Source organism: Erpetoichthys calabaricus, chromosome 15, assembly GCF_900747795.2.
Source record: "Erpetoichthys calabaricus chromosome 15, fErpCal1.3, whole genome shotgun sequence".
NCBI lineage: Eukaryota > Metazoa > Chordata > Cladistia > Polypteriformes > Polypteridae > Erpetoichthys > Erpetoichthys calabaricus.
Genome location: NC_041408.2, coordinates 83,636,595 through 83,664,217, shown reverse-complemented (window position 1 = coordinate 83,664,217; position 27,623 = coordinate 83,636,595). Strand labels below are relative to the sequence as shown.

The 27,623-nt window shown below is 36.7% G+C and overlaps 1 protein-coding gene across 1 annotated transcript in view; it reads right to left on the bottom strand.

Moving 5' to 3' along the window:
* The window catches only part of lmbrd1 (LMBR1 domain containing 1), a 93,782-nt gene extending 66,678 nt beyond the window's left edge, over positions 1 to 27,104 (bottom strand). The window contains exons 1-3 of the mRNA XM_028820308.2: positions 26,983 to 27,104; positions 22,500 to 22,676; positions 11,190 to 11,253 (exon numbers count right to left, since the gene is read on the bottom strand). Of these exons, the coding sequence (XP_028676141.1) occupies positions 11,190 to 11,253; positions 22,500 to 22,676; positions 26,983 to 27,060 (319 nt within the window). The 5' untranslated portion in view covers positions 27,061 to 27,104. The remainder of the gene's footprint in view (positions 1 to 11,189; positions 11,254 to 22,499; positions 22,677 to 26,982) is intronic.
* Positions 27,105 to 27,623: the final 519 nt, after the last annotated feature.

Here is a 27,623-nt window from a genome sequence, read left to right as displayed (position 1 = left end):
TTTGTTTAAAAAAAAAAAAAAAAAAAAAAAAAAAAAAAAAAAATCGGGAATGTGGCATTCCTCTGGGTGAAAGCACTTTAATAAATAGATGGGTCAAAAGAGAACGGCCAATCTAATAGAAAGACCAGCAACAAATACACAAATTTTAACATCTCTTTGCAGCATTTTTTGTGCAGAATGGTTATCTCTGAAATAACAATGGATTAGTCATTGAAGCCAGAATGGGCACTGGGTCATCAAAACCTGATAACAAAAAATGTTAACTGATCTCACAAAAATATCAGTTTTGGCTATAAAATGTAAATGTTAAGGTCAGAGTGTGATGCAAACAGCATGAATTGGTAGGTCCATAATGCCTGGTGCCCATGGTAAATGCTGCTGGTGATAGTGCAATGATGTGGGGAAAACTATCACCTATACGGTCAATTTATAACCAATTTACCATATTTTAAATGCCACAGCACACACTCGTCATGCGCATCCATTTATGGCTACAGTGCATCTGTGTTTTTGGTAAGTTGGGATACTTTAACAAGGCAATGAAGTGGTACCGAGATACAAGTACCTGGGGGTTCACATAAACAACAAACTGGACTGATCTGACAACACAAGAAGGGCTAGAACAGACAGTATTTCCTAAGGAGACTAAGGTCTTTTGATGCATTAGGTTAGCTACTGGAAATGTTCTACCAGTCCATAGTAGCCAGTGTGGTGCTCTATGCAACAATCACCTGAGGAAGCAACTTGAGCTCAAAACGAAGCAGAATGTCTAAACAAACTTATCAGGAAATCCAGCTCCATCACAGTGCAAACCCTGGATGCACTGGAAGCTGTTGTGAAAAAGAGGATGGTGGCAAAATTGAAAGTTGTCTTTAAAAAGATGCCCTCCATCCCCTCCAGGAGGCATTCTCTTGGATCACTTTTTGCCACATGGTCATTCAACCATGTTGTGCAAAGAAGCACCTCTAGGGATCTTTTCTGCCCACTGCTATCAGGTAATTCAATGCATCTTCCCAACATACTCATTAAGTTCACTTTGAATTCTGCACCATATAAATTAGTTATCTGTTGATTGATTGGCTGTATTATATGGCTTGTGAGTCTATATCCCTGTTTTTTTATGTTTAGCTGCTGCATGTATGTGAATTTACCCTTGGGGTTAATGAAGTTTATCAAATTTAATAATTTTAATCATTTTGGCTATTGATGGAACTTATCAAATACATGGAATGGCTGTGGTTCCTCAACGAGAGATTTTAAAACCAAGCCTGACATATTCTTAGCCATCTCACAAGATAAAGACATTTTTGGAAAACATGAGAAATTCTTTTAACTATTTTATATCAGTGCATATTTGAATTTACCCCAACTGACGAGGAGTCCTGCTATATTAAATCTAATTTGAGAGTCTATCGTTACAGTAATGAGTAAATATCATGTTTAAATGTTGTAAAATGCCCAGAGATGGCTAGTTGGTCTTTTGTTTTTAAAACCTCTACACTTTTATTTTCTCTAGCATTGTCAGCTAGTTTGTTGTTCTCTCCACCTTTGCCAACAGAGCAGATCATTGAACTCTGTCTTGCACGAATACTTAAACTAGCTACAGCAATAGTACTGTCAAGTTATGCTTATCTTTGCTTGTATATAATTTGTTTGCTTATTTGTATTGTGATTTTTATTTTGCAATTACTTTTTGTACAAAAATGTGCTACATAAACAAACACTGCTCTAATTTTTTGTAGTGTTTCACAAACGAATACTTACGGTCCACATAACTCACTAAAATTATATATTTTTAGGTGTGTCAAGTACAGTAATCCCTCGCTATATCGCGCTTCGACTTTCGCGGCTTCACTCTATCGCGGATTTTATATGTAAGCATATTTAAATACATATCACGGATTTTTCTCTGCTTCGCGGGATTCTGCGGACAATGGGTCTTTTTACTTCTGATACACGCTTCTTCAGTTGGTTTGCCCAGTTGATTTCATACAAGGGACACTATTGGCGGATGGCTGAGAAGCTACCCAATCAGAGCATGTAGTTAAGTTCCTGTGTGCTGATTGGCTCAGCGACGGAGCACAGAATTCAATTCCGCTGCATTAACCAGGAAGTCTCGTCTCGCTCATTCAGCATCAACGTGTTCCTGCTACTGCTTCAGGGGCCGTGCCCAAGCGCCAACGGAAGATGCTAACGATTTCCGAAAAGGTAAATGTTTTTGATATGTTGAAGGAAGGGAACAGCTACACCGCTGCAGGACGCCATTACGGAATCAATGAGTCCACGATTCTTTTTTATTTAAAAAAAGGAGGAAAAGAATACAAGATCTATGGCCGCAGTGTCCTTTAACCAGGGCGCAAAACGAGTTGTAAGTGGATGTAATAAGGCGATAGTCCGGATGGAAACTGCTTTAGGGATCTGGATTGAAGACTGCCAGAAGAACAACAACTGCGGTGCTACACAGTCGCCTGAAGAGGCTCCTTTAGAAGAGCTGTAACACTCTCCTTTGTTGTGCAGTAAAATTAAACTCATCGTTATCGGACAAGTCGCCGTGTCATTGTTGGTAACAATTTTCTACGTACAGTACTTATTACATGTACATAGTTTAGTATCACTGCACACACATTTTACTGTACAGTATACAATTTTTCTTGCATTGTACGTATTTATTGCTGGTGGCCTGCCTGTCGTAATGGCTGTAACATGTGGGATATCAGAGACGCTCGAGATCTTTAAAATAATATTTAGGTTTTACTGTATATAAACAGTGTGTTTACATACATAATTTCAATGCATCTTACCTAATATCTAAGAGAATACAAAGGGTTTATGCTGTATAATTGTGCGGGAAATGTTTATAAGAGTGTGGGTGAGTTTATAAGGGCTTAAAATATATAAAAATAACCATATGAACATATGGTTTTTACTTCACAGATTTTCACCTTTCGCAGGGGGTTCTGGAACGCAACCCTTGCGATCGAGGAGGGATTACTGTATTTTAACTGATAACAGTACCTATCAATTATATCTCTAACTGCTTTTAGTCTGAATTTCACAACCACCACAGCACAGAGATCTTTAGTTCATAATATTAATGACCTCTATGCTAATTCAGTCTAACTTACCAAAAACACTATTGGACTCAAAGGTGAGGCAGAAAAAAAGTTAAATAGGCACAGGGTGTGCAGAGTGTGATGTAAAAATACAAAATGATGCAAAACTAAGTTGGCTAGAAGTATATCAGTAAATAAAAGAATCTTCCACTCATACAAAAAAGGGAAGAGCATGGAATAGTAGAAAAATAAGAATTTTTTTCCCCCCGGAAAAATGAGGACACCAGGGACCTTGTGTATAACATCGTGTGTGGAATTCACACTAAAACACAGCGTACGGACAAAACTGGAAATGTGCATAGGCACAAAAAAATCCAAATGCATAAAACTGTTCGTAGGCATGTACCACACACTTTCCCTTTATAAATCACAATGAACATGAAATTTAACGCACATGCACGTACCTACAGCTCCACCCTGACTCCTCCCAAAATTCTGCATATTTGAATTTGCAATATAAATAGCCCCTTCTGTTCAGCATTTGTGCAAAAGACAATGGCAAAAACATAAAGAAAAAAAATTTCAGCAAATGCGAAGTGGAGGCAAGGAAAAAACATACTATTTGTTGGCATAAGCAGTGGTAGAAGCAACATAAGGAAATTATGGAGTGATACAGTGTAGTGAAGACACTCAAAAGTTAAAGTTCAGAAAGTCGTACAGTGCCCGAAATAAACAAAAAAAAAAAAAAGAAAAAAAAAAGAAAGAAAGAATTGGCCTGATATAAAAGTGGACGTGAAAAGGTGAGTCACAGCCTACAGTCTGTTTATTCTGTTTCAGACGATATTACAAAAGTGGACCTCCATGCCAAGGACGCAAATCCATGCAGTGATGGTGCTCCAGACGGATGCTGCTCTGGAGTCACAAAATGAGGGCCATACTATGTGATATTAATCACAAATTAAATGAATTGGTTAAAAAAATAAATGCTGATTACCTATTCTCACATTCTGCTAATTACATTCAAACAGTGTTTTAACACTGTCCGATTTGGCTGATCATTTGTTGGGTCAGGTTCATCATTCCGCATCTCTTCAGGTAGGGGCAAGTCACTATTGTGTACCACAGGGGTAGGCAACGTCGGTCCTGGAGTGCCACAGTATGTGCAGGTTTTTGTTCCAACCCAGTTCCTTAACGAGAACTCAATTATTGCTGATGAAGCACATATTGCTTAAGTGACATTTTAATGCTTCATTTTAGGGGTCTCGCTTGTTAAGGTTCTCCAACCTTAATTGCTTATTTCAATCTTAAACTGCTGCATTCAGTGTTTTAATTGCTCCTTATTAGCAATAAGATGTAAAACAGGGGTAGGCAATGTCGGTCCTGGTGAGCCGCAGTGGCTACAGGTTTTCATTCAACCCAATTGCTTAATTAGAAACCAATCATTGCCAATCTCAGACCTTATTTAATTTTATGGCTTGTTAGTCTGTGCAATGTAAGGCTTTTATATCGTAGATTTTTTTCCTTTCCAAGGATATCATCCAAATGATTTGAAGCCTAAAACAGATCATTTTCAGTCTGTCACATTTTTCTATTAAGTGTTTTATTAAATCAAACCGTGCATAATGAACACACACAGATGTAATTGGAAAAAAGCTAGCTGGAGAACTGTTGGCTTTGTGTTTTACATCTTATTGCTAATAAGGAGCAATTAAAACACTGAATGCAGCAGTTTAAGATTGAAATAAGCAATTAAGGTTGGAGAACCTTAACAAGCGAGACCACTAAAATGAAGCATTAAAATGTCACTTAAGCAATATGTGCTTCATCAGCAATAATTGAGTTCTCGTTAAGGAACTGGGTTGGAACAAAAACCTGCACATACTGTGGCACTCCAGGACCGACGTTGCCTACCCCTGGTGTACCACATTATGCGGTACGCTACTTGCTTGCACAATGCGACACACTTTCTGTGGACTATAGAGCCACACATTAATTGTGTGGAAATGCTTTCTATTCAGATAAGCAAATTCATTCTCTGAAGGTGTTGTTATAGTGTAGCGTTGGCATCAAGCACCATAATGGATAGATTCTCTGCTCTTTTCATGGCTCTCTGAGGTGACACACTATCCTTAAAAGGACTGCTTGCCTTTTGCTGCACTAGTTAGAAAAAGCACCTCTGACTGTGTGGAGTTATGGTTTTTAGAAGCTCTCCTGCTATAGTTGATGTAATGCCAGCTCATTCTTTTAGCGATTCATCCCTGACTGATGTAATTTGTCCAGCGTCATTGCAATACCAATGCACGTGCAGCTGACCGCTCCAATTACCTTTGGAAAACCAGATGCTGCTGCAAATTGCACTTTCGTGTTTGCCAGTTGAACCACAGTGTAAGGAACTCTAATATCTAGATGACAAGCAGATAATACCACAATATACAGCTGGCATGGCACAAGTCAGTGATGCTTGTGAAATACCCGATCGGTCAGTAAGGGCACACTGAAAAGCTCAAGTGGCTAAAAACTGAGTGGACAGAACTTGAAAAGGAGCAGGTAGAGCACAATTCCTCAAATTCTGCCTTTCTAAAGCCAGCGCCAGTTCAACAAACTGCTCCAAGATGATAGCACTTGGAAATCAAAATCGACTTAGACACCAGTCACCCTCACCTATAAACATGCTCTCTCTTTGAATTCTTCCATTCGCGATGTCTTCCAACAACACTAAAGCAGCTATGGTGTTTGGAATAGTTTAGCCATTCCGTGCACCATTATATTCTTACAGAATGATTACAATCAAGTGAATTTGTAAATAATATGCAATCAATTTCGGTGTATTTTATAAATCCAGTGCCATTGATACAATTCTGAAAAAAAGGAGACAACACTGAAACAGTAGCACTGCTTTGAAGCCAGGTGCCGTCGGTTTGCAAAACCGAGCAGAAACTTACGTACATACAGTGTGAGGCTGCATGGAAATGTGCGTGGCTTTAAGTCAAGTTTAGCTTTTATACATCTCGAAGTATTTGTATAAACGGGTGTATGCAGCATTTTTGTGTGGACACACCATTTATACATGAGGCCCTAGATGTGTAAAATAATTCCCGTTAATCACAATGTGCTCATGTAGGATTTAACTTAGGTGTTTGACCTTTGAGATCATGCAGCGTTATTCCACATAGAAAGTTTATTTCAACTACAACTGTCACATATAAATTTGAAGTCAATATTAATTTATTTTCAAGAGGTATTTAACATTTGAAATAAAATGGAATGTAAATTTCTCTACTCCACTTTGTGTTTGCTGGAAGACCGACCTGTGCTGCGAGATGCACTGAATCTCACATGTGTCACCCCTGTTTAAATTTTTCACGCAATGGGGTCTCTCTCTGAACTGCCTTTCCCAAGGTTTCTTCCATTTTTCCCTACTAGGTTTTTTTTGGGAGTTTTTCCTTGTCTTCTTAGAGAGTCAAGGCTGGGGGGATGTCAAGAGGCAGGGCCTGTTAAAGCCCATTGCGGCACTTCCTGTGTGATTTTGGGCTATACAAAAATAAACTGTACTGTATTGTATTGTACTTGAATCTATCACTGCAACATGAGTCACAGAACATGAAGGAGTAACTGTGCTAAAATGCAAGGCACACTTATACAAAACATACTGTACATTAAACTACATTAAGTTCAATTCAATGCAATTCAATTAAACAAGCACAAGCCTGTCAGATTTGGGAGGAAATCCAGACCACCCAGAGAAAAACCCATATAGATAAGACAGCATATTCAAATGCCATATAGCCACTAACAGAGCTGGGTTTCAAACCCCAATCACTTCAAGCAGTGAGGCAGCACGGTTAACCACTGTGTCTACAAAGAATTCTTAAGGGTGACTGAAATTGTAAAGACATAACCCTGTAATATTAAAAGAAAAAAAAAAAGTTTGAAGAAAAAACATTTAAATGTATTAGTCTTATTTGCTTCTATTTAGAAAGTACGGAAGTACATTGCTTCCCTCTACTGGCCAAAAAAGCAATAAGTCATGAAAACACAAAATCATACACTAGTCTCTAAAACAATTAAATCAGACAGCATTACATTTGTCCCAAGACTGAAATTTTGGTTTTCACAGAAGTTCAATGAATAACTAGTAAAAACACAAATTGAACAATCAAACAAGAATAATTTTTACTTTTTCTTTGAACCCTTTATCTACAGGAACTTTCTGGTCACAAGTGTAAAACACAAACTTTTCCCAATTCCAACAACTGTGGGACAGACATTTAATGACTTGCTTAGGTTTATAATGCAAAACATCATAGGGTTTTACAGCAAGCTTGTGCTTTACAAATAACATTCAAGATAACTCCATGATGCTCTTTTCACACATACCTTACGCAAAACAATAAACTTCTTGTTGGATTTTTCATTTAGATTCTTCAGGATGTTGCGACTATTACATAAACAGCAGAAGTTTGAAATGCTTTTAAATGTTTCTGTAGGAGAATATTTATAAATGAAAAAAAAGTATTGTCAGTGTGGCATAGTGCATCTCGTATCACCCTGAGTAATTCTTGGTAAGAATGTACTCTGTGTACAATTTACATTTTGCCACCTGTTTCACCAAGCTCAAGTTTATAAATGTCACGTGTACATGGTCTAGTATCATCACGACTGGCAAGTATTAGTAGTCAAATGTGAACCTTACCTTGAAACCTCTGGATTTTTGCCTTCCTAACCTGAAAATCTCAGATATTTTGTGTTGCTTTTCTCCAGGAACTCTGATTTCATCACACATTCCAAAGACCTGTCAGATTTACAGGAAACCCTATGTGCATACACTTGCCCTGCAATGGACTGAAGTGTCACCCGGTACGGATTTCTGCTCTAGGCTTGGTGCTGTTGGCAAAGGTACAATTGTCACACTGTAAATTAAAGGTTCATGAATTGAAAATCTGATTTTTATTCACTTTGCTTTTTAAATTGTTTATAAACTAACAAAGAATTCCAACAAATAGAGAAATACGTATAATGACCACATAAAATTAGAACAAATTAAAAGACAATGTATTTTTAACAACATTTTAATATAACACATTAATAGCTTAATGGGTTGGAAAAATCGTTCATCTTATCATAGTATGCTGACTGCAATATTGGAAACGGAGGAAAAGCATTTTGCGAACATACAATTTTAAACCTGTTTTTTTCTGAAAACAATGATAAACCAATTGCTGGTTAGGCATATTATCGCTCGTTTCCTTTGTGAAGTCACAGTCCGCTGCTTTTAAAACTCTTGTGGAGACATGAAGCCAACACCTGTGCCCATCCTCATAAATCTTCTTAGAAAGATAAATCCTCCATCCAATGTATAATCTGCTTATCCAGCTAAGAGTAAAGGTGTCTATCCCAAAAGCACTGGACACAATTTGGGAAACCAATCTTACACAGAGTACCAGAACATTGCATGGCACACTCATGTACAAACCCATTCTGGACTGTATTAGGTTAATTTGTAACTAAACCTTAGGTCTTTGGGAAGGAGAAAGTAAGATGGACTTCACAGAAAAAAAAGCCCATGCAGACACAGGGAATGCAGAACCCCACATAAGATGCTGTACATGCAATGTTTTGTTGTTCAGTTATGCCCTTCTCAATGTTATTATAATAACTGAAAAGCAACACAATGTGTTTACAGCTGCTTAATTTTCTCCTATGTGGGCTTTATCTGCAAGTGCAGGCATGACATCCACTATACATGTAGATTAAAGTAGTATACATAGAAATAAAGCACCGCGTTATGGCTGGGCAGTATAAAATAGAAGAAGCGAAGAACCTCTTAGAGAGACAAAAGCAATTATAAATCAGCATTTGAAACATGTATAAAACTCTGAATACAAAAAGGTAATATTTTCCAATATTGAAAGCACAAGGTTAAGAAAATTAACCAAGCACAAAGCTGTAACCTTGGTTGTGTACCAGCTATGCAGTTTCTAGGGGTAATTTAGAATAAGTTGTTGGACTAGATCAGCAAAACTATTATTTTGTTTGTTATCAATAATCATGGACCACAAACTTCACACCGAAGTGGTTTATTTTTCAACAGAAATGCTGTTAACTGGAATAAACTGTTATACTTCTGTGTACTGGTCATACCTACATTCGTATGTTAAAAGAAATGTCACATGAGGCAACTTCTTGTCATTGTGTATGTCAGATTTGCTAACGGTAGTTGCTGATCTCATCGCTGGACCAGGTCAATTTAAACAAATGAAAGTAGTTGCCCATATCCATTTTACCAATTGAGTGCTGACCTTCCAGCTCACTCCTTTTTTGAGACAGTCAGTAGCATCCTGCCTGGTAGGCCTAAAGCTGTATGAAGGGTTAACATTCACAGTGTGTTCAGTCAGTGTCTGCTTTTTTTCCCTTTATCCATTCTGTGGTGGTACATAAAACATGAGATAGCACACCCAATTCTTTGTCACTGCATTACATGAATTGCATTTCCGGATAAGCATACATTGGTTGTTAGCTCTCACACAAAGACAGCCCATCCCTAAAACTAAAGACGAAATCAAACCTATTTAATTTCACCAGAGTCAGTCAGTGACTAGTTGGACTAAGTCAATTGGGATGTCACATTACGAAACCAGCTTCACAGATGCCCATCGCCAACTGCCTCTGACACATTAGGATTATGTAAATGAAGGCTACAACTGAATATTGCTTGTCAAGCACATGCACATGAGAGACATCTTAACTGCTTTGGTGATGGTAATTACCCAGTGGCTGGCACTATGTTCTAATGCCTTCTCTTCTGCTCCCTTCTCAGAAATGAAGACTGACATCCACTTGTCCATCCCTTGAATGCATTCCTTCCTGCCACATGACCACTTATCCTAGTAACCAGCCATCTTGTTTCAAGTTCAATAACAAACTCACATCTGAGAAGACATCTTCGCAATCGTTGGGTGCCATTTCTTGTTGTCGTTCATTCAGTTATATGGGATCACCACGGTGGTGCCACAATTGTTTATCTTGGTCGGTGTCATCTTTTACAGCTGGAAAGTCACGTAATGTGACCTAGCCTTAACAGGAATTTGTACTACTATGACTTTTGTTTAAATGTAACCATTTTTAATATTAATTTCTGATGCACTGTTTACTGTATATGTCAAAATGTCATGTTTTGTACTTTACTGTATATTGAAATTGCATATATGGGTAAAAAATTAAAACCCACACTTAGTGAAGACTGACATACAAGAGAAAAACATAGTATTGTGTGAAATTAAAAGGGAGGTTACCTAAGTTGAGTGCCAAGTATGATACTATACAGTACTCAAGAATGTTCTGTTAAACAGCATTAGCCTAACATGATTTATGGTAAATCTCATTTATCTTTTATATTATCTCTAAACAATGTAAATATGTAAAGTTCTTGAATTCTTCAACAGTTAAATACTCTGCACAAAAGAAATACACAAAAACAGCATGAAGGCATATAAACTAACAAATTCCCTAAATCCAGCATCTAGAGGAAAGATCACATTGCTTTTAACCTAGCAAATGCATTGCAATTTTTAATCAAAAACTTCAGCGTCAGCAAACTGACACGAAAATCACATACATGATAAAAATAGCACTGTAGATGGTATATTCTGTTATAATAATGCTGCATTTACAGTAAATTATGGAAAAAATAAAAGCATTATTTCCAATAGCGTCGGTAATAGCAGTTGTAACATCCCTTAACCACACATTTGCATGTATGTCACATTACTTGCAACGTCTCTGTGAAAGTTTCTACATAAACACAAATATTACTAGCACCATCCGAATCATCGTCTTCTCTTCAGAAACAGCAGAAAGTGGTCCAGAGACTAGTAGGCCTATAAATAACACACCGGGCCTTGTATATGTGCCAAGAGTGTGGATTGTCTCACTGATATGCAGACAAATACACAGAAAGTGTAACAGATTAAAGTATTCCTAATAATTCAGGAAAAAAATCCCCAAGAGATATCAATATCACTTAAGACGTTCTTTGTATTAAACCAGCAAATTTTCTAAATGACACGGATTTTGTAAAATATTTGTTATTAAAAAACATATCTTTTAATAACAGATTTAAAACATTCAGATACTTACTGTAATATGCATGTAGCACTGAGTCTTCAACTGCCAGTCTCGTCATATTATTAGATGCCCATTCCTGGAAAGAAGGAAAACATCATCATGAAAAAGATGACGACTTAACCAAGTCTGTGTACAGTCCTATAAAAAAAGCAACTGTAAGCACACCCCTTTGAAACATTCAGTGCCTTATACAAGTACTCATACCCTCTGACACATTACTGGATTACAAACAATACTTCTATATCTTGCTCCAGTCTGAAATGTTATAGAAAATTCACAAGCTCAAGAAATAAATGAGACTTACTATCAAAATCTGAAATATGTTGTCTGCATAAGTATAAAGATCTCACAAGTTTTTATTTTGCATGCATAAAGAAATCCAGCCATCATTGTATTGTTTAAATTATCCCAATCCAAGTAGTACTATGGTGTTGTACTGTGTTAGCCATTACACAGTCAAGCAAAATGACATCTTTTATTAGCTAACTAAAAAGATTATAATATGCAAGCTTTCAAGGCAACTCAGGCCCCTTCTCGAAAGCTTGCATATTGTAATCTTTTTAGTTAGCCACTAAAAGATGTAATTTTGATGGACTTCTCACTACACCCCATCCAAGTAATAATCCTAAAATATATTTCATTTTGCAATTATTGCGCATTTTCAATATAAAATTATACACTCAATTTCCTATTCTCTAGTATCACAAAGCTGACTTAAATCACTTAAATCACACCATTGGCAGCTTACACAGACAAACGATCTTCTCATTTCACTATAAAAAGTACTACAGCTTTGTATTAATTAATAATTTTTTGAAATCCTTCCCACCTTCAAGCATTTCAATAAGAATTCAATTTTAGAATTGTTAGGCTTTTGCAAATCTCATTTCTTGTAACAAAAAATTATCACTGTTAACCAGTATCTGTTTTTTTGCCCCTAAGGATTTCTGTGAAAACTGCTTCTCAGAAGGTCACCTGAATGACTAGAAAACATTGCATTACACTTTAACCATGCAGATGTCTCCAATTATAGATTACTGTCTTAGAAGAGAATCTAATATAGGAACTGAACCTTCCTGTTCTAAACTGCAGTATCTCCCTCAATGTTTTTGCTTAAACATATATTTTTCAAAAATTATTTGTACACTGCCTTTGACCAGATGTCTGTAAAGTCAGTCCTGGAGGGTCATGGTGGGTCATAGTGGCTGCAGGTTTTTGTTTTAACCAAAGTTCTTAATGAGAAGTCAATTATTGCTGTTGAAGCACTTACTACTCAAGCAGCATTGTTTACGTCATTTCAGTTGTCTCACTTATTACGATTCCCGACCCTTAATTGCTTATTTTAGTTTTAAACAGATACATTCACTGTTTTAATAGCTTATTATAAATAAGATGCAAATGACAAAGAACCAGTAGTTCACCATCTAACTGTGTGAATCGTGAATTATCTGGTTTAATAAAACATTTAGAAGAAAAATGTACAGAAAAAAGTGAAGAATCTGCTTCGGCTATACATTATTTGGATGATATTCTTGGAAAGGAAAAAAAATAGAACAATGACTTGATAGAACATAATTAAAATACCAATAAGCCATACAATTAAATAAGATCTGTTATTGGCAAGGACTGGTTTCGAATTAAGCAACCGGGTTGGATCAAAAACCCTAAGCCACTACAGGACCAGGACCTACAGGACCAACTTTGTAGACCTCTGATTTAGATCCTTAACAAAATGTGTCAGAATGCACTGCATAATATAAGATTTTGATTGCAGTGGTTGTGTCTGGTTCATTGTTCCCTGAAAGGATCCAAGGTCCAGGGTTTGGGAATGATTTAACTGCCAAGTCCTACAGATTTGACACCTACGTTACAAAAACTCTATTTTTTTTTTGTTTTGAGCATTATGGTGAGGCTGTCTCTAAGCATTATAGATCAATGGCCTGTTGACTTCTTGGCAGCAAACAGCCCAGGTTCAAGAATAATGAGCAACCCCAAACAAAATATTACACTGTTCAAAAGCAATTTTGATTTCTGCAAAATGTGAATGCTCTCCTTCTACAGGGGTGGGGTCTGATTTGTCTTCAGTTCTTTTTTGTTATAAATTAATCTATATGTATGGAATGATTACAATAAAACTAATAAATAAAAAATTAAAAAATAAATAAATAAATGAGAGTTTGGTACCTCTTTAAACTTATTTACAGGTTCAGTTATGTTATCAAACATTTAGTCTCCAGAAGTTTATATTTATATATAAAAAAAAAAAAAAACACTATTACTCTCTTTAATTAAACTAACTAAAAATCACAGAAGTAATTAAGGTAAGCCATTTAAAAATTAATCAAGAATGCCTTTTAAAACATCATTTGTAAACCTTTATGCTGACAATCAGGCCTTTTTCATGCCAGCCCCCTACAGACCAAACTGATGACCAATGCTATCTGAGTAAAAATACATATCAGCTCAAGGTTAGACTTGTCATGGTGTAATGAACAACAAAAAAACTCTGAAAACCCTGGATAAACTTAGTCAATGTCTGTCAATCTGAAAAGGGATTTAAAATAACTTTTATAGCTCTAAGTCACTAATAAACCACAATAAAAGCCATACTGACTAAAATCTCAGACAGTAATCAATACTGTAGTTGTCCTGCCAAAATCTCTCTTAAGTGCAAAGTGTAAAACTGTTCATTAAGTTGCAAAGAACCGTAGAATAACATACTATTATGTAGACCTCACTCCTTCATGACTTCATTATCATAGAAGTCACTGGGCAGGGAAACCATTTCTCTTTAATGTAATTAACAGCATGTCTTAAGTATGCCAAGATTTATATGGATGATCTTCAAGATTTCTGGAGCAAAGTACTCTAAAATGAGTAAAAAGTGAAATTTTTAGACAAATGTGTGCTCTGCTCTATTTCCGGGGAAAAAAAGCTAAATACACTATTAAAATATAACAATAGCAGATCACCAGTCAATTATGTCAGCATTAATAGTTTGGTTATGAAAGTCTTCATTAAGGCAGGACTATGACAACTTGTCATTATGCACAGAACAAGTTTAGCTCATGCACAAACACAGTAACTCAAAACACAAATGAAAGCTAACATTAGAAAAGTTAGAGAAATATAGATTATTGGAAAAAAAAAAATCTTCTTGAAGTCACCACTTAAACCTTTGCTGCAACAGAACCCGAAATGAGTAGTTTAACCAGCCACCTACACCATTCTTTAAATAGGTGGGAAAAAAATACAGCAGTGTAATGTGACAGACAGCTTTATTTCTCTAAAACTTCAAGTGATGGTACAGCATTGCTTTTTAAACAGTAAAAAAGTAATTGAAACTAAAGCCCACAATCACACTACCAGCACTTCGGAATAGATAATCCACCTGAAGCAACGTACATATAGGCCTGGCCAGCACTTGGATGGGAGACCATCTAGGAAAAGTTTAGGTTGCTGCTGGAAGAGGTGTTGGTGTGACCAGTAGAGGTCACTTATCCTACGGGCCGTTTGTAGAAATCAATGCCCAAGTGCAGCGATAGGGACACTGTATTCTTAAAAAGTGGCACCATCCTTTGGATGAGATATATTAGCCAGGCCCTTACACTATGATTCCTGGCATCTTTCGAAAAGAGCACAGGGTTTCCAATGTCCTGGCTAAACTGGCCACCATCACCTGGTCATTCTGGCTCCCTTATCATTCCCTATTCCTCACTGACTGACTTTCTCTTTCACCCCTTCACCAAGTAATAGTTGATGTGTGGTGAGTGTACTTTTGCAAAAATGGCCAGGTGTATGCTACATATTAGTGGAAATTAAAGTGGCACTGTCTATGTAAAGTGCTTTAAGTAGGTCTATATATATATATATATATATATATATATATATAAATAAATAAATAAAATGTAATTAAATATTGAAGCCCACTAGAATGGAGTTATTTTACCGACCTTTTTTTCAACACATCAACTTAAACCTCTTCAGCAAAATACACCAATCAGCCATAACATGAAAACCACTGGTCTAACATTATGTAGGTTCTCCTTTGCTACCAATGCAGCACCGACATGCTGATGCATATACTCCACAAGACCTCTGAAGGTGTTCTGATGTATCTGGCACCATTACATTAGCAGCAGATCCTTTAAGTCCTGTAAGTGGAGAGGTGGGACCCCCATGCATCAGACCTCATTTTCTAGCACAAACACAGCTGCTTGATCAGACGGAGATCTTGGTAATTTGGAGACCAAGTCAACACCTTGAACTCTGTCATGTTCCTCAAGCCAATCCTAAACAGTTTTTGTAGTGTGATAGGGTGCATTATTCTCCTGAAAAGGGCCACTGCCATCAATGTATACAATTGCTTTGAAGGAGCGATGCCCAGGGCATCACACTGCCTCTTCCAGTTTGCCTTTTTATAGTGTATTTTGCTGCCATTTCTTCCCTATGTAAATGATACACATGCACCCAGTCATCCACGTGATCTAAAAGAAAACACGATTCATCAAACCAGGCCACCTTGATCCATGGTCGAGTTCCGATATTTGTATGCCCATTGTAGGTACTTTCAGCAGAGGATAGGGGTCAGCATGGGCACTCAGACCAATCTGCGACTACACAGCCCCTCTGTGATGCAGTGTCGAGCACTTTTGGTAGGTACTAACCACCGCATACTGGAAGCGACCCAGAAGACTAGCCGTTTTGGAGAAAATCTGAACCAGTTGTCTAGCTATCACAATCTGGTCCTTGTCAAAGTCGCTGAACTATTTTTCCTGCTTCCAACACATCACCTTCAAGAACTGACTGTTCACTTGCTGCCTAATATATCCCACCCTTTGACAGGTGCCACTGTAATAAGATAATCAATGTTATTCACTTTATCAGACAGCGATTCTAATGCTGTGGCTGATCAATGTAAATGTACTAAAACTTAGCATAATTTTTCATCTTAAACTGTCCACCCTGTATTCTTGATCCAGGCTTTTTCAAAGTAGTACCTGACTGAAGTGTCAGACAAACTTAACTATTTAACAGATTCTGACATTTTTCCCATAAATCCTTCTAAAACTACAGTAGTATAAACTTTGCTGAAGAAAAATAACCTTTATTGTTCCATTTTGGGTAAATTCACACTGCTCTCTAAGCTACTATTTTAAGAAAAAATCTTGAAAAGAACCATCAGATTTCAGATAAAATCATAGCACTGAAACTGCTTTGCTGAAAGTAATTAATGACTTGTTGCTTAAAACTGACGCGAAAAATGTTATCTGTCCTATACTTGAGATCTATGATATCCAGTATAGCTCATTAACTGCTTTACTGGGCTGGCTTTCCAAATGCTGTGCTAAGCCGCTTTAAAATCATACAAAATAGGAAGAAAGTTCTTTGAAAACCTTGGTGACTGCACATTAACAAACAGAAAATAATAAATTTAGTATGTCTCAGGGATAAATTCTAAGCCCTTTACTATTCCCATTTTATATACTCCCTTCAGGACTGATGATTTCTAAACATAAAAGGTAAATTACCAAAGCAATACGGATGACACAACTATATAAATCTATCACAAGAGATGAACCCAAGGCTCTCAACCTTCGGATTCACTGCCTTTCAAGTATTATAGAATGTATGAGCAGTAATTCCCTTTAACCTAAACAATGAAAAAACAGAAACCAATTACTGGAAGCAGGTTAAATAAAAAAAGGATCTTAGGGGAACCTTGATCATCTTGCCTTGCAAATTAAGTCAGAAGTAAAGAAATCTGGCTCTCGGTGGAGATCAAACGTAAAATTGCATATTAACCATATTACAAAGACTACTTTTGCCATTTAAAAACAATACAACATCAGTCTTTATACTGTTGCAAGATGCTGAACAATGAATGCATGCTTTTGTTTTTAGCTGACTAAACTACTATGCTGCATTCCTGTCAAGATATAAAATCAACAGCAGCTTGTACAACACGCAGCAGCAAGAACCTTAAACAAAATGATAAAATCTGAAGACATTTCATAAATATTAGTGTAGTTAACTAGACTGCGTTTGTCCTTTGTTATAGATTTTAAAATACTCTGTCTATAAGGATTTGATCAATCTTGCACCTTTCTATATTTTGGAATGCCTATCCACCTACATCACTCACCGTAATCTCATATCTGTAATCACTGGTTTACTCAATGTTCCTAGAATGAAGCATAAAGATCTGGTGAGGTGGCCTTTGCATTTTAATCACCAAGAATCTGTAATATTTTATCAACAGAGATAAGTCAAGCAAGGAGTACTGAACATTAAATATACTGTACATATATACAGATTTTTTTTGCCCTATCTTGTAACACATCTACTTGGCACCCTCTACTTAGTATATGGTTGCACGTCCTTTGGAAAAAATAACTGAGATCAAGCGCTTCCTATAACCATCAACAAGCTTGTTACACCTCTCAACTGGAATTTCCAATCACTCTTCTTTTGCAAACTGCTCAAGGTTTCTCAGATTTGAAGGGCGCCTTCTCCCAACAGCAATTTTGAGATCTCTCCATAAGTGTTCAGTCGGATTTAGATCCAGACTCATTGCTGGCCACTTCAGAACTCTCCAGCGCTTTGTCTTCAACCATTTCCGAGTGCTTTTAGAGGTATGTTTGGGGTCATTGTCCTGCTGGAACGCCCATGACCTCTGACGCAGACCCAGCATTCTGACACTGGGCCCTACATTGAGCCCCAATATCTTTTGGTAGTCTTCAGATTTCATGATGCCTTGCACACAGTCATATGTTGATATTTTTCCACAATTTCTGTTCTCAAGTCTTCAGAAAGAAGAGCAGAGAATTGTCTGTTCTCCATGCTTAGTGTGGCACACTCAGACACACAACAGAAAGGTTGAGTCAACTTTTCTCCATTTTAACTGGCTTCAGGTGTGATTGCTATATTGCCAGCACCTGTTTCTTGCCACAGGTGAGTTCAAACGAGCATCATATGCTTGAAATAAAACTATTTTCCCACAATTTTGAAAGGGTGCCAATAATTTTGTCCGGCCCATTTTTGGAGTTCTGTGTGACATGATGTCAGATTTGGCTTTTTTTCCTCTGGTTTTTTGTGTTGTTCCAATGCACATAAAGGAAATAAACATGTATATACAAAAACATTTATAATTGCAATAATTTTCTGGGAGAAATGGTGCATTATCTGGGAAAATTCCAGGGGTGCCGATAATTTCGGCCATGACTGTATACTACAAATTTGCTCATCCAGAGGAAGGTAATGGGGAAGCTGAAGCCTATCCCAGAAAGCACAAGGCAGGTGAACAGGGCATCAGTGCATCGAAGGGTGAATATATATATACACACACACACACACCCAACCACCCACCCCAAGGGATAATCAAACATTACTAATCCACCTATTTTGCACATTTTTGGAGGAAACCAGAACACCTGGACAAAACGCTTGCTGACACACGGCAAACTCAGGACTTGAGGTTTGATCTCCTTATTGCAAGGCAGCAGCACGACTACTATGCTGCCATGACAACTTCTTTGCATGAAAGCGTGATATAGAAAAAAATATTGTCACTGTCTACAGCACTTGCAGTTAAAAATGTATAACTAGTTAGTTTTTCACTCAATGAGGGCACTTGTTTTTTTTCCACCCAAGGCAGGTACTTAATACTCCTTCACATTTTAATCACCATTTACAATCTTCCAATAACTTTGTCAAATCCTTGTAACAGAGTTCAGGGTTGCACGGTTCTAAAGCCTATGTCCATAACGGATAATGCTAGGACATAGGATTCCAGTCCAGGAGGCAGTTGCACAAACTACTGCAGCGCCTAAAAACTGACTTTTTTTTTTTTTTTTTTTTTTTTTTTTTTAAATGTGCATTTAGGGTGTTCTAAATTTTTAAATAGTCAAGCATTTGAGAGACATTTACCTGTAAGTCAAATTAAACAAAATGCATAACATTTATACTTTGTTCTGTACATTTTCTTTAAAAAATAAATACTATTTCAGGAACAGACAGTTTGCATCAGTTTATGGTTATTAATATTTTATCAGTAATTACCACATTACTTATTAAATGTTTAGTTGTAAGAAATCTAAATATTGCATTTCTCCTTCATTGAAAAGTTACTGAATAAAAAGGCATCTGTGCAAAATCAGGAACTAGCATAAAGGATACAATTCTGAGCAAATGTCACAAATGAAGGTGCCCATCACTACTTAATTCTTAAAAATATTTCTATTACAACTCCCTTCTGTCATGCATCTGCTTTTCAAGTACATGTCCAAAAGTCTATAATTACCAAAATACATGCTGGTCAGACAGAAAGCTGGAATGGCCTTTGGTAGTGCTGGGCGGTATACCGGTTCATACCGAAAAACATTTTTTATTTTTGTTATGATATGGATTTTTCTTATACCGCAACACCGGTTTAAACTGCCTAAACGTTCGGAATGTGGCGCTGTGGGAAACTGTTTAAGGGGGACCTTTTTCACTGCTACACCGGTGTTGCGCAGGGGCTCTTTTCACTGCTACACCACTAAACAGGCATGCAATGGAGTACATGGGGTAGTGGAGGTATTGCATGGTGAAAATAGACAGAACATTCCGAACCTGAAGCTGTAGCAGATGATAAAGTTGAAAATAATGACACAGAAGAACTTTTGCTAGAAAACACCATCTGTTGTCTGGAGATACTTTGGATTTAAAAGGTCGGATGTGGACCATTATGTTCAAATGTGTGAATACTGTTTCTATACTACTGGATAATACTGCAAGCCAAGTTGTACTTTTTTATTTTTTTCAATACTGTGTAATGTACCTGGGTACTGTGTAATAGTGTGACAACATGTCGACTTTATTCGACATTTCTACTTTATTCTTGCCATTTGTAGAGATTAAAGTCGACATGTTGACTTTATTCTAGTAATTTGTTATTAAAGTAGAGCATTATAAACTAAACTTCATCTTAAAATGAATAATTTACTAGAAATTCTCAAACCCCATCATAAGTTATGTAGCACATTAAATGCTTTGTGTTAAGTGCTCCCAGAGCCATGTTAATCGCTGTGTGCTTCTTAAACTGACTTCCTCTTGCACTAAGAGGAGGTGCAGGCAGCACACAGAATACATTAATTTCATGATATTCCTGCTCCCTGAACATTTAGAATCCTAAGATAAATACTTGATATAATTTTCATGATGAAATGCATTAAAGCATGTATTACTCAGGTAGCGTGGAGGTTGCACTGCTGCCTTGGAGCAATGGGGTCCCGGTTGTTCCCCGCTTTGAATTTGCATGTTTTTCTGGCGAGTTTACTCGGCGTGCTTCAGTTTCCTTTCAAAGTTATGTAGGATGTGGGGTTTTGTTATGCTATATTAACGCTGCTAGTGTATGTATTGCTCGTTTTCACCCTGCGATGTGCTGGTGCCACGTTCAGGATTTGCTCCTGCCTCGCCCACAATGCTTACTGGGATGGGTGCAACCCTGAATGGATGGCATAATTAAACATGTATAACGAAGATTTTTGTTAAGATCTGAGCACTCCGTGGTCTAAGTTTATAACTATGTTTAATTTCACAAAGACGTTTATCGTGTGGTGATTGGTTATGTGGAGAAAGAAAAAGGAAAGATAGGAACTGCGGGTTTGGTACATCAGACAGAGTCGGCACGCATGCAATAAAGAAAGCCCGCTCAGAAGAACATCCACTGAATTCTGTGTTCTTGTCTCCGACCACCAGATCACAAACCCAATATTTACACAATATTTAAGTTAAACCTGTGTGATACCCATTCATACATACAGTTTTCTGGAGCCTCGTCACACCTGCCATAAAGTTCTCTACACTGAACGGACACCTGGGGACCCTTTACTGTGAGGGAGCAGCACTACCGTGCATGTTTAATACCGGTTTTAATGCATTTCATCATGAAAATTTATCTTAGCATTCTACATTTTCAGAAAGCAGGAATATCATGAAGTGAATGTATTCTGTGCAGCAATCGCTGCCGGCGCCTCCACTTAGTGCAGAGGAAGGCAGTTTACATAGATTAACAACTGGGTCGGGGAACACTTAACACAAAGCATTTAATGTGCTACGTTAACTTATGACGGGATTTGAGAAAATCTAGTAAACATTGATTTTAGGATGAAGTTTAGTTTATGACATTCTACTTTAATGACAAAATAAACTATGAGAATAATGTGGAAATGTTGACTTTAATCTCGACATATAGTTTGTTTTTTTCTTCTTCACCGTGGCCTTAATATGATTCCGTAGGGCTATACCACAAATAGCATTACAAATGCAAGTTGCAGTTTAATTATTTATGTATATAGCTTAGCTTGAAGCAAGGTCCATATTAATGCAGTTTGCCTTAATGATGGTTCAGTTGGTAAAGATGTCATCACCAAGTTGCACTTGTTTTATTTTATTTTGGTGAACACTGTGTAATGCACCTGGGCTTTGAAGTCTTGGAAGTAATAGTATTATTACTGGAAGCTGCACTATTATTTATTGTATTGTTATTATTTATTAGTTTAAATATTATGTAGTTTAGTGATGGTAAAGTTGTTTAAAAAGTCACTTTAACGTGTCAGAGGACAGAGATTGTTACCATTAAAGTTTAGTTGGTTTACAAAACATATTTACTAAATTTATTCCTTTTCTAAGATATGTTCAAAAATACAACTTTTGACAAGCACCTCTGGATATTTTACTAAGTCTAAATGCCTCTTTGGATGGTTGAAAATATGTTGTCAAAATTATAGTTTAGGTTGCTTGCAAACTTTGTTCAATAAAAAGGCTCTATATTTTTGACTGCATCTGTCATGCAATGTGATTTCTTCTCTTCATTAGTGCCACCCCCTTGAAAACTATCACCTTATGGGGCCATGCAAACCTGTATTAATACCTGTGTGCACATTAAAATGTTTTTTTGTACAATGTACAATTCTCATGACAGTGGAATAGGTTATTCTTAGCCAGTAATTGCAGTGGAAAATGTGGTTAACATCCACTCATGCATGGAAAAAAAAATACCGTCCAATACCGTGAAACCGGTATAATTTTGAAAAATACCGTGATATAGAATTTTGGTCATACCGCCCAGCACTAGCTTTTGGCAAATTCTCAAAAAACTCTTAACTCATTGATTCTTCCTGCTCTGTGTGAACCTGTCAGAGCAGGGCAACCAACTTCAGCCAAAAAAGAATGAATATATGCTTGGTCTTTGTAACATATTAAATGTAAAATACTTTTCTATAACACATACTTGAAAAACTGACCTAACACTTCAAAATCAATATATTTATTTCATACCTTATAAGTTCCATTTGGATTTTTCATGTAGGACACTAAAAAAATATCCACTGGAAGAAGAGCGGAAGTTATCAAGGCAATAGCCAATGCACATATGGCTGTAATAGTGGAAACCACTTCACTTTCTTGACGACTCTGATACTTGCGGATATAAATCCAACAAAATGCTAAAATTACCTGAAAATTAAAAAGATATGTATCAGTTGTAGGCTGTATGAAGGCATACACAGGTATCCAGAAAAATAATAAGAGCTTCCGATATCATTAAACAAACTGTTCACAAAGATGCACTAAACTAAAAGTCACTATACTGTAAAAATTGCATTTTAAAAAGGTTTGTGACAAAATATGTTCCAATGCATAAAACAATTATCAATGAAGCAAATCAGTCATTTATTTAATACAAATACTATTACTTTGATGGTCAACACAGTTTTAAAATTCCAACACATTATTCACATTCTTCAGCTATAGATATTCTATAGGTTACTGGCCTGTACCCTTTGGCTCTCAACTAATTGGTTTAATTTTGGATTCACTTAGCCTCAACAAAATCCCATCTACCAGAAAACACTCATTAAAACCAGTCATTAACAACAGAAGTCAGTCTCTCCATCTGTCCCTTCCATAATTTATCAATAAAACAATTTATAGTATACGAGGTACAAATATTGGAGTTATAATATTGTATCTTTGGCATTTCCCACTCCTAAACAGAGAAAGGGAGAAACAGACAGGGAATGCAATACATACAGGGCAGACAGATACCACTTTCACGGTCCCAGAAAAACACATTACGTCCAATATATAAAGCTCAATGTTTTGTTTGTTCTTTATACAAATTACACACTCTTGATCGAACCTCAACAAAAGATTCAACACATACCTCAATTTATCACAGAGAGACAAACTACTTTTGTACCCAAAATTTGGACCCTAGGGGTAGTGGGGTTAGATTGTTTCTTACTACAGTGAGACTTTTAAGGGAGTGCCTTTTGAGCCCTGAAAAGAACTAATATCATTTAAATTTGTCTCTCAGAGAGTACACTTTAAGAAGTACCACTTGTATAAGTTATTATGCCTTAAAATTGCTTACCCTGACAGCAGCAGGTGCTGCAGTTTGCTCTAATTAAAACTGTTTACTTTTTTTACTGTTGAATAATAATATCCTGGAACTGAGATGTAGAAGGCCCAACTCAACCATGAACAGGATTCTGGTCCACTGCAGATCTGACCTCAGTACATAGAGTAAACTTCCTGTGTCACTAAGGTGCTGGACAGCATTATCTGTCAACAGTGGCATGAAACCAGAGTCATCCTCTTAGTTTTTAGGGGTTTTTTTTTTTTTAACTTAAGTAGCAAAAAAAATCTATTCCATCTACATATATTTAATTTAGAATCTCCCAGTATGGGGGTATTGGGGGCAAAGTCTAGTCGAAGCATAAACAAAACCTACATGTCTTTGGGAATGTGGTAAGAAAATCTATGCAAAGACATAAAGAATGTCAAAAACTCCATAAGGTTCAAAGCTGCTTCTTCATAGACCCAAGATCCTGTTGTCAGTTCATAACCCAGCAACTCTGTCAACTCAGAGTTTGCATATGCCACACATATCTGTTTGACACTTTCCATTTTATACTTCAGTTTACCTACCAAATCTCAAGGATGTGTACACTATTCAAGTATTAATTTGGCCCACTATAAATGAGTTTGCTCAGCGGTGGTCTATTGTTCCATTAAGTCTTAGTTCCTGTATTGAACCTGCTGCCAAAATAGGCTTTGGTTCCTTGCAATCTTAAATCTTGGTATAAGCTGGTTTAAAAACTAAATGGATGCACTTCTATACTTTTGACAGTTAATTTTTTTTTTTAAAACATACATTTTGTGATAAATTTGGCATAGGAAGCATGTGTGCACAGAAACCCATATCTGCAGGATTTTTAAATAGCAGAATAGCCATTTAACTCTCATTCTGAGTAAAATTACATATTTACTGTATTAAGGTGTAAGTTTAAGCAATACTTTGCTTCACAAATGAAAAGATGGATGTTAATCTGGATGAGAAAGAGGCAACTCCAATCTTACTGGCAGATTGAACATTTCAACAGATGCCCAGCTAAGTTCCACAAGCATATCATTAAAAGTGGTATTATCATCATCATCCAGAAAAGCTTTACATTTAAAGTCAAATTTAAAGAGGTACGCAAGTTCTAAATGGTCTGGAATCATCATAGCATTCCTCCTCCAAATATACATCCCCATCTTGTAGCCTTTAGCTGTAGGACGTGTATATAACAATTAAAAACTCAATGACTCCTGAATAATGCTTTGTTACTCTTGAAGATAAATTAAAAGGGCATGAAACCTAAAAAAGAATTATTTAATGACTTTGAGTTCCCAGAAAATTATTTGGCAAATAATATTCTGTTTAATTCAGGGTCTGGACCTCTGTGCAGGACTGTGGAAATCCCACCTACTCTACTATTTAAACATCCACATGATACACTACTGGTCAAAAGTTTTAAAACACCTCAGTTTTTTCCAGTTTTATTCAAATTGAATCCATTGAAATGCAATGAATGAACTAAAAACTGCCAGGTTTAAATTTAAAAGTGTAAGTTAACAAAAACTGAAAAAAAGGACATTTCTGTATATCTTCTTCTTCTTTTGGCTGCTCCAGTTAGGGGTTATCACACCAGATCATCTTTAAATTTCTGTATATTATACAGTATATTCTGCTAAAATCTATTTGCCTCTTAATAATAATAATTCATTACATTTATATAGCGCTTTTCTCTCTTGGTCAGAATACAAATGCACTTGCAAATATTTACACTACCGGTCAACAGTTTTATAACACTCTGTTTTTCTTCAAATTTAAATCAGTTGAAATGCAATGAATGACCTAAAATGGTGAAAAGGGAAGCAGTAAATTGCCAGAGGTTTAAATTAAAAGTTTAGGTTAGCAAAAACTGAAAAAAGGAAATTTCAGAATATTACAAATATGCCTTCTTCAAGGAAAAACTACTATGTTACAACCTACAGATGTTCTGCAGCAATTAAAGTAAATTAAGTCTTGCAAGTTGAAGCAAATAATTTGCACAGGTATTGTCCCAACATCTACTGATTACTTAAAAACCCTCCGTCTGTCTTAAAGCAGACCCAGAACAGACTGTTCCGAACTGAGCGGGTGCTATGGCCTGAAAAGCTGCTTTTTCCCCCTTCTGTGTATTTCAAGGCTTAAATTCAAATCTTTTACATGAGTGTCACTTTTGGTATTCCTGTTAATGTATAAATCAGTTCCTTTTCAATTTCTTAGTTATTATTTAGTTTTAATAAATTACTGTGTTTTAACTAATAATAATTAGACTGGGAACTTATTGCATGTGCTTTTCTTTCATGGAGTAATCTAATTTTAAACTTGTATTGCTCGTTTTCTTAGATTTATTTTTGTTTTGGTAATATCATTTTACTGCTGATACATTACAAGTTTGTTTTTAGTAGGTAACTGAGTGGTGTGGTATTACTAGGGATTGCATTCACTGTACTAAATATTTGTTGGGTGGTTAATCTGGTTATTTTTTGGAGGGGGGGCACCTTTTTGTAATAAAAAAAGTACCATTAGTCACAGACCTTCCACAGCTATTAACATCACATCAACTAATGCCATTTTTCACTTCACTTGAAGTCAAATCTTCTGTGTTTGAAAGCTATTGAACCACCATAAGTCTATCAGTGCTTCACTTTTAACTACATTACATTGTAAAGTGCTGTTAAAATGCAGCGATTTAATGTAGTTTAGCATATGTAAATTACATTATCCGTTACTTTTCAGTATGAATTACGGTTAAATATTTTATTAAACAAAAATGTGACAACTGACTCTTTGATATAGTAACAAAAAATGTAAAATACACCCGAAAGCACCTGAATGTTACGCCACTTCTAACTTGTTACTTCTTCATGCTTTGACATGAGTCTCCCGATTGCAAGGACACTTGCAAGAAACCCCTAAAACACAAGACACCACCGCGTCACTTGTTACCTGTCATCAAGCCTCATGACACGTTTAAAGGACAATTCTAGACAACTTGAAGCTCAAGAAAATTGCAAAGAGACCCATGTTGTCGCCAGGTCTACTATCATTGTGCTAAGCAATTCGCGGCCTCTTGAACACCAAAATTAATTTGAACCAGTAAACAAAAGGCGGCGTTTAAAAACTTTACATTTTACATTCTCCAACTATAAAACGAAGACAACAACACAACACTCTGGGTAATGAAAATGCATACACCACCTCCTGAACGCTTTACTACCCGAGAATTATTTGAAATCTATCACAGAACTATTAAATAAGACGCGCAGCTTTTGAAGTCAGTTACGGCATCGTAAAAGTTGCCCTCTACGTATAAACCACTTGTCCACTTATAAAGAGACGTTTGCTATAATTAGCGACTTGAAACGCGAAGAGACAAACACCTACCAGTAGCACAATTCCGAAAACTGACCACCCGAGGATACTCTCGGAATAAAACGAGGACGCAGTAGCTAACGCCGCCATCTTCACTTCCTGCAACAAACCCAGTATGGGGAGCACGTGGTGAATATGACGTCACTGACAGCGCGCTTATATACAACAGGCGCGCGGCGTCAGCTCGGGCTTGCGCAGCTATTAGAGGAGGTGGGGTGGCAAGCTGTGGATTGATTGATTGATTGATTGATTGACTGACTGATTGATCGATCGGCCAGGCAGCCGATCACATAAAATATGTAAAGAATATTCAAAAAGTCTAGGGACATCGTATATGTAAAATCATCGTGGAGTGGCGGCTAGCGCAACCACCTGGATACGAATATGTGCTCGAGCATTTCGCCCATTTTTTCGATTTCCGTCAATTTTTTTTTTAAATTTATTTATGTTTCAATGTATTTATGGTGGTGTTGTGGAATTCATATGAGATCCCAAGGTTGGATCCTGCTTGCATTACACTTAAAGATGCAAGGACAGTTTGTTTTTGTTTTTTTACATTGAAATAGACACCATTGTGTGATTAATGAATGAATGAGATACAGTGTTGTAGGGAACTAGCGATTAAGTACAGCTAGCAATAAACCAGCATAGTG